This window comes from Simochromis diagramma, unplaced genomic scaffold, assembly GCF_900408965.1.
Source record: "Simochromis diagramma unplaced genomic scaffold, fSimDia1.1 OVJJ01000385.1, whole genome shotgun sequence".
NCBI classification, from domain to species: Eukaryota; Metazoa; Chordata; class Actinopteri; order Cichliformes; family Cichlidae; genus Simochromis; species Simochromis diagramma.
In genome coordinates this window covers 470,468-485,406 of record NW_024386751.1, presented here as the reverse complement: position 1 = coordinate 485,406, position 14,939 = coordinate 470,468, and the positions used below count along the sequence as shown (strand labels likewise).

Sequence of the window (14,939 nt, the reverse complement as noted above, 5' to 3'; positions counted from 1 at the left end):
TCAGCCTCAGCTGGACCCCTCAGATGGGGCGGAGCCACCGTCACTGTCAGAGACGCTCACTGAGGTTTCAGAAAAAGGTCGGGACACCGGTCCAGCTTCATCGCTTTATTAAAACTGTACGGTCACTTTGTTTTTGTGTCACTTCACAAATTTGATGTTTAAAAAAAGAAATAAAATCATTTAAAATCCATTCCAATATCAATCAATACATGACAATCAATACAATCAATAAATCTATTGTGAGGGTTAAAAGAGCAAAGTGTTAAAAACATTCAGCCATGTTTCAAGCAAGAAATCAAAAGTTTTACACGTTTAAAGGAGCAGTTCATAAAATCAGCACTAAAAACTGTCTATAAGGTTAAAATCCGTTAAAATACACGTGAAGATCCCATCATCCTCTCCTCAATCAATCAGTCAATCAATCAGTCAATCAATCAGTCAATCAAACAAACAAACAGTCAGTCAGTCAAACATCACACGCTGATGAGGCCGCGCTGATGCTGAAACACTCATGATTGGAGGGCCGACTGAGGCTGAGCACGCTCTGAAGTTTCAGGATGACCAGCTGGAACAAAGGAGAGAAGGAGGAGGAGTCAGACACTGAGTCAGCTGATCAGGACAAAGTAAACGGGGAACGCCTCGGCTGTCAGTCCGTCCTTCTGCTCAGCCGTCTGTCCAAGCAGCTAAAAGCACAGCTGTGAGCGAGCGAAGCCACGATGCTGCAGTCTGAGATTCAAACGTGTGTCTGTGCCTTTAAACTGCCCGTACGCATCATCAAAATATGGTCGCCACTGACTCCCGCAAACATGGAGGTGAGTTTGCGTGTGTGCACGGTAAGAAGATGTCACGCGCATGTCACTAAGCAAAGACTTCCTGCGTGGACACAGCGACCTTGCCCCGCCCACCCTCTTCAAATGTGAGCTGCCATCATTTTAAAGATATGAATGCAAGTTTGTAGCGGTCATCAGAGGTCAACCCCCCAACACACACACACACACGCACGCGCACACGCACGCACGCACGCACGCACACACACACACACACACGTCAATCAGCTGATTTTGTGTGTGCTGCTGTCATTTAAAGATATTAACAGCACATTTCTGCAGATGTTTAGCAGGGTCGGTGCGTCTCAGCCGGACCCCATCAGAGGCTCTGTTGGTGAGTGTCACGTTCAGCAGGCCTCAGCTTGGACACCTTAAAATAAAAAGTATGAGTCTGTCTTTGTTCCACGTGATGAAAATGTCCAAATAATTCTTTGGTCACATCGGGCGACCTCCAGAAACTTGCATTCATATCTTTAAAATGACGGCAGCACAAGCGTTTGTTGGATTTGAAGAGGGCGGGCGGGGGTAAGGTCAACGAGGCGACCTTACCGCAGACACCACGCGACGAGCTCAGAGACAACCTGCCGCTAGAAGCTCTGTGTTTCCCACAGAGACGGCAGTCAGTGAACGCAGCAGTCCTGTCAGCGTGCATCACTGAGCGTTACCATGGAAGCAGCCATGCTGAAACGCCTTTGGGCCCCCGGTACAAAAGTCACTGTGACATCAGCGCGTTCACAGGTGCAGGTGGAGGCAGTCGATGGTTGACTGAGCGAGCGGGCCAGTCGCAGCAGAGGAAACATGTTATACAGGAAACACAGCCATGGCGTTGCTCCACCATGGCTCCGTTTCCTGTTTCTGCTCCATCACTGGGCTGAGCTGCTGCTGAGGAGGAGGAGCAGACGTACCAGCATGAAGGTCACGGCTCCATGAAGAGGCGCGCCTGCTCCGTCACAATCATCTGATCCTCTGTTTGCCCGAACAGCACCACCTGCAGCTCACCGCTCAGCTGCACACACGCACACACACACAGGCACACGCACACACACACACACCTTAATCCTGTGACCTGCTGTGACCTGTTGGGATTCTGGGTTCAGGTTGTTACCTCAAAGGGGTGGGTGGGGCACTCAGGTGAGTCCAGGTAGCCCACCTGGCTCCACCACACGTCCAACCCTGACTTTGAGAGGGGGCTGTCGAGGGAGAAGCCACACTCTGCCTGGACTTGCTGCTGCTGAGCTGAGGTGGGGTCAACCTGCACGTCCAGGATGGAGGTCAGCAGACTCTCGCCCTGAACCTGGAAGTCAGAGGTCGGAGGTCAGACCCGTGCAGCCCTGCGGCGTAACCACAGCCTGCTGTGTGTGCGTCTGTGTCACGAGCATCATGTTAGCGCAGCAGATTAAAACGGATTTAAACAATGGCGTTACTAGGCAACCCGGCATGCCACAGCGACTTCGTGTGCGAGGTCGCCCTCGGTGATCCCATGTTCACGCAGTTAGCACAGTCAGAGCGGCGATTCGACCGCCGATGTCTCCCTGTTCCCTGAGTGACCTTTAACCTGTCCACAGCACGACATGTTAGTGAGGAGCGTCTGACCTCGGAGCTGCTGCCCGACTGCTGACTTTCAGGATCCACGCTCCGGTCCTCCCACATCAGAGTCATCGTCAGACTGGAAGACACGGAGACCTGAGGGACACGGACGGCAGCTGATTATCGAGTACGTGCTGATTACTGAGCCTGATGATTCATACTGAGCACGGCTCACCTCGCCCGGGCTCGCACTGATCTTCAGAGGAGTGGGTGTTTGAGGAGCAGATGTCAGCGACACTCTGACCTTCTCTCGGATCTCTGGGGGCGTCCTGAACACAGCAGCCCGCCTCAGTTCACTCATCAATACTGACATTGAACTGTGGCGTGCTCAGAGCGAGTGAGGTGGTGGGCGTACTGCGTGCTGGAGCTGCACTGTGGGCAGGCCTCCTCCTGATGGACGGGGTGTTGGAGGGCGCAGACGGGGGTGGAGGTGAGAGGTGGACACCGCAGCTTCAGCTTGTCAGCAGCGCACAGACTGAAGAACTAAACGAGAGAAGACATCAGAGCTGCAGAGCGAACACGCCCGCTCCGCACATGCCTGCTCCGCACACGCCCGCTCCGCACACGCCCGTTCCGCACACGCCCGTTCCGCACACGCCCGTTCCGCACACGCCCGCTCCGCCCATGCCCGCTCGACTCACTTCTGAGGGAGAGAAGTTCAGAGCTCCCATCTGGCTGCTTCTGCTCCACGAGGGCGATGAGCAGTCGTCCTCGCCGTCCAGCTCCTGCTCTTTCATACCTGCAACCTGCACACAAACACCGGCTTTCACCTAAAGCGGCACGCCGCCCTCTGCCGGCTCGACCCGCAGCTGAAGTTCGGCTGCTACGCCAAGGTCAGTGAGGGCGCCGAGCGGCACGGTTACACCTGCCAGGCGTTAGCTCGTGCTGCCCACTGCTGCCGATTCTGCTTTCTGTTAAATATTTGATTCTAAACTAAACCCCGCCTTCTTCACTGTGAGGTCAGCAGGTGTTCGCTCTTACGCTGCTCTCCTTCAGGCCCATGGTGGAGAGGTGGCCGTCGTTTCTGCGTGGGCAGACGGGCAGCAGTGCTGGGGGCTGTTTCAGGGATGATGTCACTTCCTTTGACTCGTGGCTCCATGTCTCCAGGCTCTACGATTAAAAAGTCAGGTTAGAGGTGGAGCAGAGGTGAGAACAGCGAGCCGTCAGCGAGTCTGACAGTCAGACGGTTACCGCCTCCATCAGGTCCACGGACGCTACCGGTCCGCTCGTGCTCAGAGATCTGGCGGAGGAGGAGCACAGATGGGCGGAGCTCCCGTGGCGCATGCACAAGCTTTGACTGCCGGAGGCGCAGCTGGACTCGTCCTTTGAGGTAGACAGACTGTCAGCCTGCAGGACGACATGTCAGCATTACTACCAGCACGCCACTGACCTCTGACCTCACAGATAGTGCCGGGCAGGTGGTGACCTTTGCAGGGATGCTGCAGGGGAGGCCGCAGCTCTTGGATGCCGGTGCCGAGGTGGAGGCGACGTAGGAGCCGTGGAGGCGCAGGACCTGCAGGTATCCCTCCTTCTCCACTTTTCTCTTCAGGGTGGAGTTCCAGTGGTTCTTGATGGAGTTGTCCGTCCTGAGAACACAGAGAGGTCAGCGGGTAACCACACACGAGCACCGCCCACCCGCCCCCACGGGTTCCCATGCCTGCCGGGCAGCAGCTTGGAGATGTCGGCCCAGCGGTTTCCCAGCAGCCTGTGCGCCTGGCAGATGACGCGGTCCTCGTCCAGCGTCCAGCTGGTCTTCTTCACTGTCGGGTTTAGGTGGTTGTGCCAGCGCTCGCGGCACTGCTTCCCATTCCGGGTGTGCAGGTGTTTGGCGACCAGCGACCAGCGTTTCACGCCGTACTTCTGCACCAGCTCTCTGACCTGCACAGGAAGTGACATCGGCGCATGAGCGATGACGGATGCGACGGCGGTCTGACTCTAAGGGGCGCTCATGTGACGGTCCTCACCCTGTGATCCTCCTCCTTCGTCCACGGACCTTTGACCAGGTCTGGATTCTTTATCTGCTGCCACCGCCGCTGACACTCCACCGGTGACCTTTGACCCTGAGGCAGACACAGAAGGTGGCGTATGTTCAAACTGCAGAGCCACGAGGCGCTTCCTCACCTTCACTGTAACGGTCTGTGAACTACTCTCTCACCCCGGTCACGGCTGAGGTCACAGGTCGTTTAACCTGAGTGACCCTGAAATCAAACTACTCACTCTGAAATGAAGGGAAACTGAAGACCAGCAGTTTGCTCCGAGGTCCTTCACCAGCCGCTGCAGCTTCTCGTCCTGAGGAGGGAGAGCAGTAGCTCGGTAACGCCTCCACACTGGGCCATATCATACCGTTCACGGTGACACCGGTGTAATGTTGGGCAACGATAGGAAAATGAAAGATGGCGATAGAATATGGGTAAAACGCACATGCGTAGTGCCTTTGTTTTCATACGCACATGGCGGCGACGCAGAACGAGAAGAGTGAAAGCGGATCATTGACTGAAACGATGAACCAGAACTGGTTTGTAAAAATGCTGCAGCTTCACTGGTGTGGAACTGGTTTAGCTTTCGTCCCTCAGATACACAACAAAGCACTATTTTTGGTAGCGCATGCTAGCGGGCCGTCGTTATTACCGTGTTGTTTGGAAAATACGGCGCACTTAAAATCAATCCTTTGATTCTTCTGAAAGTCGACAGAGCCCCTTATAATCCCGTGTGCCTTATGTATGAACTCTGGTTGTGTTTACTGACCTCGAAACGATTTTATGTGCACGGCGCTCGAAAATCTGTCAAATGTTTCAGTACGACTTTGCTGAGCTACGAAGCCGCACAGCTCGATGGATTGTGGGAGCATTACGGCTGTCGTAGGCGGAGCCTCGCGGAGTGATACGTACTGTGCTTCAACATAATGTTACCGTACTGTGTGTGTATAACCTCTTTAAGTTTTGTGGATGTTATACATGGTTATGCTGAGGATATGTCGGCCAGTTTCCACTGGAAATGCCTTTTGGTTAAACTGTCAGCGAGGAGTTTGCACTGTTACGTTTTTATATAACTTTAATGCAGATAAAAAACAGCTGCTTGTTTAAGTGAAAATACATTGATGGGTTTTTGCACTAATAAACTTGTGGAGTTGTAAAGCATTTTGTCTGGTGTCAATTATATCGTTATTGCAAATTTTCAAATGTATATTGTGATAAATATTTTTGGTCATATCGCCCTGCCCTACGTCCGAGCATGCTCAGTCAAAGTGTGCGACGTCGGTCTGAGCCAATCGGCTGCACCGTTGCGTTTGATAAACAATGACCAAAGCCCGAGCTTTCACAGTTCACCCGCTAACACGCGTGTGAGGTTAAAGCTGGATTTACACCAGGACAAGTCAAACACACGGAAGCGGGACATCAAACCCCGAGTCAGCTGTGAGCGCGAGCAGAGAAGCTTCACCGTGGCAACGGGTAAATAAAGAGCAGAGCCTCCACTTTAATCACATGACGGCGTGTCAGTGCTGACCGTCATGATCGTCTCTAACGGGACAAAACATTTGATCATTTTGGGCCACTGATCGATTTTGGTACAGGCACAGTTTACTGATGGTTATCAGTTGCCCGTAGCAACAGACTGGATCTGCCCTCCAGTCGGTTTTTATAAGAAAGGTGCGGTTTATGACCATTTCATTTTGTCTAGCTTCTCTGCTTAGGCTGGTGCCTGACATTCACCAAGAGGGTGGAGAGCCCCACGTACCCGGGACTCTCCACCCTTTGGTTGTAGATCCAGATGCGATGAGGAGTCCGAGACAACAGCGAGCAGCTTAGGTCACACAGTCTGTTACCATGGTAACACCCACCCACCACTTCATCTTAGAGTTGTTAGCTAACCCTGTTTCCTGGAGTACGTCCCCCAGTTTGACTCAGAGCTTTAGATTCCTGTGCCTTCATAATAAAAGTGTGCAGCTGGAGGGCTTTTACTGTGAAAGGACACAGGATGTGCACAGAGTGTTGCGTCGGTGTGTTACCTCGTCTTTTGTCCAGGTAGGCTTCTGTAGAGCGGCTCTGGAGAATCGACCCCCCGGGCCGTTACGTGCCCAACAGCTGGAACGACCCTTCATACTGACACAGAACACACACGCAGCCAATCAGCACGCAGCTCTCTGCATAACACTTCAAGTCATTTAAAATCAGTAAACTTCTCTACAGTGTGACCTGCTGCCCCCTGCTGGTGGGAACTGGGGAGAGGCAATGACAAATGTACCAAAATAAAAGCAGCTGCAATGTCAGGTGACGTGTAAGAGCCCACTGGACACAGGAAGTGTTTTAAATAGACAGAGGTGAGGTCAGACGCCAGTGGGGACAGAACGCACTGTGGCCGATGAAGGGGGCGGGGTCGCACCTGGAAGCGTCAAGCCGATAAAACGCATCACGGTGACATCACATCAGACACAGACATGAAATCTGCGCATGCTCGCCAGGACACGTTATCAAGTACACCTGCTCAACTGCTCCTCAGCGCAAATATAGAAAGCCAATCACAGGGCAGCAGCTTAGGGATGAAGAGGAGCTGCCGAGGCTTAAACTGAGCACCAGAGTGATGAAGAAGAGTGACGTCAGCTAACGTGGCAGAGGTCAGAGGAGTCTGATTCTCTGACCTGACCCTGCAGGAGCAGAACCAGGTCTGTCCCCTACACAGGCGACACAGGAGTACTGTTCAGTTATTGATCGTTCGATGGGACGATCGATAACTGAATCTGTGGAAACAGCCAGTGTGTGTGTGTATGTGTTTCTGTGTGTGTGTGTGTGTGTGTCTGTACTCTCACCAGCACCTGCTGCTCATCTCTGCTGCTCAGAGGGAAACACGAAGACCTGCGCGCGCGCACACACACACACACACACACACTGTTTCATTTCAGATACAGTAACAAAACACAAGTTAATGCTAGTAAATCTCCACCTCAGTATTCAGTCTTTAATATTTGTGAACTTCATTAATTCTAATAAATAAACTGAATCAGACTCGATTCTTCTCGGTGTTAACGGTTCACTTTTCTGTCTTTTTCTTTTTGTAATGTCAATGTCTTTTTTTAAATTAAATTAAAAAGAGACTGTAGTTTGATGGTTTTCCTTTGAATACCTGCAGACTGATGTGTTCAAACGCTTTCAGCGCTGCCTGTTGACTGTTCCCTTAAATGATTCAGAGCTTTCTCCCACAGATTTCCTCAGACTTGAATTAGCAGATTTTAATTAAAATTCATTTAAAATTAGACTCTTTCAAAGTAAAAGCCTCACGGGGCTGGCCGTTGGTGGCGGTTAGGCTAGCAGCGTTAGCAATGGGCTAACCCGAGAGCCGCGGGATGGAGACTTCAAACCGCGTTAAAGTGTCAGAGAAACTTTAACTTTAACTCGGTGCCTCTCTGGGCCCTCTGTCCCGTACAGCAGCGGTCCAGTCTGAGACGGTTTTCCCTTTAACTAGTCAAAAAAACAAAACAAAACGTTTTTCTGTTAACTTACCGGCAACAATTGGAAGGAGAATCACGTGAGAGTACTGGAAGTCTCGTTCTGTGATTGGGGAGGCCTCGATGACGTAATATCGCGGTTTAATTTTTTTTAATGTACCCCTTGTTCCTCTCTCCTGCATGCAAATGCATTCATTTTTAATTTTATTTCGTTGTCCTTTTTCTTCATTTCACGTATTTATTTTTGCTGGGTTTTTTGTTTTCTCTGTGATCAGTCTGTTTTATTATTTTCTTGTACGGATACAGTCAGAATTACAACAATCAGCATGATAACAACAAGCTGAAATTTAAATAATATTACTAATGAAGTGAAATCTCCAAACTGAATCTAACTCATTTTGAAATGTAATCTGGTTTCTTTTGTTTTGTTGTCCCGCTGACTGTTCAAGGTTTGTTTTTTTTACATGATGCTATAAAAACACCCATCTTCACTCTGACCACGCCTCTCTACAGGTGGATGCTGGATGTCATTAAAGGTGAAGATGACAGCTCAGTGGCAAGTTACATCTCTAACAGCAACAAGACGATCCTTCATTAGAGACAGAAACTTTCACCTGACACCTGAGAGATTACAGGGGCTGTGTCCCTGAGACCGCACGCTTGAAGTGCATTTAGAGTGCGGTTACGTCACCGCCACGCGACGACGGCTGTCCCAATTCGAAGTGTGCTTCAAATGCATACTCCAAATGCGCCGTCGATTTCCCCAAATATCATTATTATTATTATTTTATTTTATTTTTTTTAATACTTTAATTAAATTTATGCACATATTACAATCTCTCGTTGGGAGACAACATTTGTGCAACAACATTTTGAAAAGGTTGAATAAGAAACCAAACGAAAAAAAACAAAAAACAAAAAAAACAAAAAAACAAAAAACAAAACACATATATACATATACATAAATATATGAAGGCCATTTTTATGACATATAACAGTTTCCTTTCTGCGAACACTTTAACATACACGTGGCTTACTTAGTACACCATAAACACAATCATTAAAAGGATAGAGATTGAGTCCCATTGTCACATATCAAAGCAGCCTCTTTACATGAATCCCTCAGTAATTCTAAAGATGACAAAAAAGATTTTAATTCAATTTTCAATACAGTTAGGGAAGGTCTTTTACTTTGCCATTTGCATTTGTGTATGTGGTATTTGCCCATAATTATCACCACCTTGTGTAGCATGGACAGTTCCTTAGATGGATCACCATTATTATATAAAACTTGTGTTAGAGTCAGTGGGGTCATCCCATCTATTCTTATACTCAACCAGTCTACTAGATCTTGCCAAAAATCAGTTGTTACTGAGCAGGAAAAAAACAAATGATCAATACTTTCCACATTTTGTGAACAAAATCCACATGGCTCTACCTCAAACCCAAACCTTTTTTTAAGCATTTCAGCTGCTGGGTAATATCCATTAATTATTTTAAATTGCATTTCTTTGACTTTGGGGGGGGATAGGCCATTTTAAAAAGTGCGTATATTTGTTCGTTATTTTAACATTACTCCCTTTTAGTTTTGTGTTACTGTTAAAGTCGTGAAATAATTTGTTTTTAAATATCTTGTTCATGGTTTTATTATTACAGTTTTTATCCGTCAAAGGAATCTGATTTAGATGTAAAGAAGGTAGACTAATTTGTGCCTTAGAGTAATACAAATAACCTTGAATCAAACTCAACAGAGGTAAGGGGATTGCCTTACAAACCTTGTCATATTCTCTAAGGGAACACTGAATGTTAAACTTAGCATTAAAAACACCCACTGAGAGAAACTGACCCCTTTCATCAAGTAAGTCTGTTATGAAGATTATGTTTTTTTCAAACCACTCTTTAATAAACAATGACTTCTTATTAATTGTAATTGTTCTGTTATTCCACAAGGTGGAGCAATGTGGTGAAAAGTTATGGGCAAACACCATCTTCCAATAAGACAAGACCTGCTTATGATATTCTGACAGTTTCACAGGCAACTTCAATATATCAAAATCACATTTCAGGAGAAAATCCAACCCTCCCACCTTTTTGAAAATATTTTTTGGGATATGGAACCATATGGAGTCAGGTTTCAAGAGGAAGGCTTTTATCCAGTTTATTTTAAATACTCCAACCATTGATTGAAAATCAATTGACTTTATACCACCTTTAGCGTAATCTTTGACAAGTTGTGATTTTTTAATGTAATGTGTTTTATTGCGCCAAATGAATTGATAGATTATAGAGTTAATCTTTTTAATACTTTTCGGGGTAATGTATAGTGAGTATGCTGGATAAACCATCTTTGAGACGCCCTCGGATTTGGATAATAGATTGCGTCCAAAAATTGTAATATCTCTCGTCAACCAATGATTTAGTGTTTTGGACATGCCATCAATTTTGTCTTTTAGGTTTTTTGATTCTCTAGTGTTGATGTCTTTGTCTAAATAGATGCCTAGATACTTAACTTCATTTTTCACTGGAATCGTCCTCATGCTATTTTCCAAACAATCATAAAGTGGCAAAAGTTCACACTTCTTTAGGTTCAGACACAAGCCTGAAGCTTTAGAAAAAATTGAAATGACATTCAATGCTTTCTCGAGTATTGATTTATCCTTTAAAAATATTACTGTGTCATCTGCAAACTGACTTATTTTCAGTTCAATATCAAAAATGTTTATTCCTTCGATGTCTGAATGGTTCACAATGAGGTAAGCCATTAATTGAGTGCAAAGAATAAATAATTTTGGAGAAATTGGGCAACCCTGTCGAATTCCACAGAATATGTCTATCCTAGATCTTATGCCTGGATTGAGCGAAACATAACTATAAATTTGCTTGTAGAACAGTTTGATCACTTTGCAAAATTTGTTTCCAAATCCAAAAAGTTCTAAAGATCTAAATAAAAAATTATGGTCTATTGAATCAAATGCTTTAAAAAAGTCAATAAATAGTATTAAACTTTCTGAATTAATAAAGGATCGATAGTCAATCATATCTAATATTAATCTTATGTTATTATGAATCTGCCTTCCTTTAATAAACGCTGATTGGCATTCATCAATCAATTTGGTTAGGACACTTTTAAGCCTATTTGCATATACTAAGGCTAATAATTTGTAGTCGTTACATAAAAGTGTTATGGGTCTCCAATTGTCTAGCATTTGTAAATCTTTGTTTGGTTTGGGTAATAAGGTTATTAATCCTGTTTTCATTGTTGGGGATAGTTCTTCATTTTTTAAACAATCCAAAAAGCCATTAAATAACAAATCTTTAATGTCTTGCCAAAAGGTTTTATAAAATTCAATCGTTAAACCATCGATTCCAGGCGATTTTCCATTTTTCATTTGTTTTAGAGCTGTATCTAATTTGGATATTTTCAAATCTTCTTCTAACCATGTTTTATCATCCTCTTCCAATTTTTTTACCTGATCTTTAATCATATCAAAAAAGATATCTGCATTTTCTTTTTCAGTTCTTGATTTATACAGATTACTATAGAACATGTTAATTTCCTCACTTATTTTGTTTGGTTCCTCAATTATAGTACCATTCTTACTCAATTTAGTTATTTTTTTCTTTGTTTGTCTACGCTTCTCTAGACTATAGAAATAAGATGAATTTTTTTCTCCATGTTCAATCCACTTGGTTCTAGACCTTACATATGCTCCTTTAGCTTTAATCAAGTACACCTCATCTAGCTTATTTTGTAAAGATTGTAAGCGTTCTGACTCTTCCGCAGTCATACAGGGTTTACCACATAATAAATGAATTTGTTCAATTAGATTTTTCTGTTCACATACGCGTAGGGCAGACACTTTCTTTCCCGTTTCTATAGCTAATTGTTTCACACTATATTTAAACCATTCCCATTTACTGACATTAGTCATGCTCATATTGTTAATTTCTGATTTAAGTTCTTTAACTTGTTTACAGAAGTCTTCGTTTTGTAATAAACTATTGTTAAATTTCCATATGTTGTCAGATCTTTGTTGTTTACGTAGAGATAATAAGAGACTTATCAGACAATGATCAGTAAGTGGGGTTGACTGGGTCTCACATTTCGTAACATATGATGATACTGTTTGGGAGACAAGCCAATAATCTAATCTTGAACATACGTTTTTATTTGATGGACTAAACCAAGTATATTTCTTCGTATTTGGGTTTGTCATCCTCCAATAATCGATCATATTGGTTGTCGTACAAAAGTCACAAATAATGCTATCGTGTTCTGGTTGATTTCCTCTTTGTGGTTGTCTGTCAAGCCATGAGTTAGGAGCCAGGTTAAAATCGCCTCCAGTTATCACCTGGGTAGAACCATATGTAGTACTCCACTTTGCAATTAATTTACTTAAGTTAGACATCATATTTCTATTTAGCGACCTGTTATTGTATCCATACACGTTAATAAGAATAATTTTCTGTTCACAGACTTCTACCAACACCATGATCCAATGCCCCATTCCGTCGCTTTTATGATCAATAACTCTCCCTGCAAATTTGTTGAATAAGATCATAACTCCTGCTGAGTGAGTAGTACCATGTGAATAAAGAATACTATCTCCTCATTGATGTTTCCAAAATGTTTCCTCTTCCTTACCAGAATGTGTTTCTTGTAAAAACAAAATGTTTGCCTTAATTTCCTTGCAGAATAAAAACATGGCCTTACGTTTGACATTGTTTTTTAAGCCTCGAACATTTAAGGAACTTAATAGAACAGCCATCTATAAGATAAAGAAAAAACAAAAACGCAAGAACAAAATACAAAACAAGAACAGTAATGGCTTCCTTGGCACTTACTAGAAGAAAAAAAAGTGCTTGAAGCAGGAATAAGCCTAGTGTCCTACCTATGTAATCATAACAGTACTCCGACCCTATCACAGTACTACCCCTTTCTATATGCGGCAATTTTAGCTCTGCATAGCTCACATTTAACTACGACTTTGCTTTTTGACCCTCTCCTATTTTTTATTTGTGTATTTTTAACAGATATGTATATATAAACATATATATACACACATACATACCCACATTTTATGGTTAACTTGTAGTGACTTCTTCAAGTGCATCTCACAGATCGATCCTTTTACCGTCTATTATTGCATAACCCTCCTTTAGGAATGCTCTTTTGCCGTTGTTTCGAGCTTCCTGCACCTTGGGCCACAGCTTGATCCGAGCTTCACGGTCTTCTTTGGAGAAGTCTTCTTTAAATTTTATGTTCAGTTCTTTGCAGACCCTGGCCTCTTTGGATTTCCTCCATACTTCATCCCTTGCCGTCCTCATGCTGAACTGTATGATGATTGGTCTTGGCACCTTGTTGCTCACTGCATTGTCTTTCTTCCCCAGTCGGTGTACTGTATCAACCATGAGCTGCAGTTTTTCCACTGATACGGGAACCACTCTTGTTAGAATGCCGATCACTGTTTCACGTGTATTCTCGTTGTCCTTCTCTGTCAGACCCAAAATTCTGAGGTCCCATCTTCTGCGGTAACGTGCACTCTCCAGACAGCTCTCCTTTAATTCTTTGTTTTCCTTCATCAGCGACTCCACCTTCGTCGTCAGCTTGTCAATTTCCTCTGTTTTTTTGGGTCGCCTGTGTATTTACTTCAATGCGTTGTTCGAAGGCTTCCAACTTCTTTTCAAGCGAATCAAACCTTTCCTCGCATCTCTTTGTGAAGCCAAGTAAAACTTCATATACATTCTCGATGCTCACCTGCTTCTCAGTTATTTTGCTTTTCATTTTTTTGGGATTGGGACTTGGTAACGGAGTGTGGTCACCTATGGGTCTTCCGATCTCTTTCTGAAGTTCCATCTCTTCTATAACTTCATCCTCACATGCTTCTCGCATAGCAGCAAGGTTGTAATCATGGTCGGAGAGGCTACCTGTTAGCTTGGGGTTAGCCATTTTTATCGCTCTAAGTTTATCTTTGTGTCTGCCTGAAGGTCTGTCAAAGTAACTTCCAGGGGGTTTCGCTTGCGTTCTACTTCCTTTGGAGTAACAGTTTGTCAGTAAAGTATTTTACAGGACATCAAAATCACGTTTCTTAATCAGACCCGCAGATTGTACAACCGCTTATTCCGCCATCTTTCTCTCCCTCCTTTTTCCCCAAATATCAAGCGTGGTCCGGTGCACGCTTCGTGGTCCCATATATCCCACAGTTCATAGCGCGGCGGTGGGTGTGGAGAATTTTGCCGCAAAATACGGCAGAAGGGAGCAGCCGAAGAGGGGTTTTTTTTTTCCCCCAAACTTTATTGAAATTATAAAGCGAAGAGTCAGTCATTCCAGTTCAGTTTGTACAGTAGACATACAAGGCAAATAAGAGTAACAATATACAGCACAATGAAATAAGAAGGATAAATAAATAAAGGAGAAAAAAAGAAAAAAGGGGGGAATGTGACAGACTTCATAACAACTTTGTACTTGAAAGTTGTGACAGCTCATTCGTTACACATTTCTGAATGAATTTCAATCAATGATAAACCTTTTTTATTGGAAGTTAATTTAAGAGAGTTTAAGTAATATTCAATTTCAATCAAAAACAAATTAAATGATGGGGTTGGGGGTTTTGAAATTTACATTGATGTATACGCGTAGTGCGCGTACTTCAAGCGTGCAGACCCTGAATTGGGACACACCCAGGGAGTCTGATAAAGGCATATCCACCCTGAGCCTAACCTCACCTTTGACCCCATAGGAGTATTTTGCTTTCCCGGGACTGTAAATCTGTGTCTGAGGTGTCTTTGGCTAGGTCTGAATATCTGAAGTAGCTTTTCAGATTCACAAACTGTGAAGTTCTTATTCATCTAAGAATAAAACATCAAAAACTGCTCCTTGTGCTAGCTGCAGCTAGCTGTTTATTTTCCAGACCTCCCGTTTACATTCCTGGGCGCCCCCTGTGGGTAGCTTCTTTAATAGCGACTATCATTACACAAACCCCTGCTGGTTCTTTTGTTGTGTCTCTTTGTATAATGACAACAATTCAACAAAACTGAGTCCGATTGAACTAAAGATAGTTGCTGCTAGCGACACTCTGAGGTCA

General features: G+C 44.5%; 1 protein-coding gene across 5 annotated transcripts; it reads right to left on the bottom strand.

Annotated features, from left to right (window-relative positions):
• Nucleotides 1-97: 97 nt before the first annotated feature.
• LOC120727870 (myb-related protein B-like) lies at nucleotides 98-8,187 on the bottom strand. 5 transcript variants are annotated; one of them, XM_040022461.1, is made up of 16 exons: nucleotides 7,910-8,186; nucleotides 7,219-7,264; nucleotides 6,421-6,514; nucleotides 4,632-4,703; nucleotides 4,379-4,474; nucleotides 4,072-4,292; nucleotides 3,841-4,000; nucleotides 3,606-3,761; nucleotides 3,396-3,524; nucleotides 3,056-3,160; nucleotides 2,770-2,897; nucleotides 2,590-2,683; nucleotides 2,421-2,510; nucleotides 1,933-2,121; nucleotides 1,733-1,833; nucleotides 105-565 (listed from the first exon to the last, which is right to left on the bottom strand). In XM_040022461.1, exons 2-15 carry the CDS (start codon nucleotides 7,233-7,235, stop codon nucleotides 1,744-1,746), a joined length of 1,641 nt encoding a protein of 546 aa, XP_039878395.1. In that variant the 5' UTR covers nucleotides 7,236-7,264; nucleotides 7,910-8,186; the 3' UTR covers nucleotides 105-565; nucleotides 1,733-1,743. The 5 variants fall into 5 exon arrangements, with proteins under 5 accessions (XP_039878414.1, XP_039878404.1, XP_039878423.1 ...); XM_040022453.1 differs by lacking the exon at nucleotides 7,910-8,186 and adding an exon at nucleotides 7,533-7,858; XM_040022480.1 differs by lacking the exons at nucleotides 4,632-4,703; nucleotides 7,910-8,186 and adding an exon at nucleotides 7,533-7,858 and having other exon boundaries at nucleotides 98-565.
• Between the last annotated feature and the right edge of the window lie 6,752 nt (nucleotides 8,188-14,939).

Excerpts from the sequence above, each read along its gene's own strand:
- LOC120727870 (XM_040022461.1), bottom strand. Across the intron at positions 3,525-3,605 it reads CCGTGGACCTGATGGAGGCG|AGCCTGGAGACATGGAGCCA; the intron begins GTAACCGTCTGA and ends TTTTAATCGTAG. Across the intron at positions 2,511-2,589 it reads TCAGTGCGAGCCCGGGCGAG|GTCTCCGTGTCTTCCAGTCT; the intron begins GTGAGCCGTGCT and ends CGTGTCCCTCAG.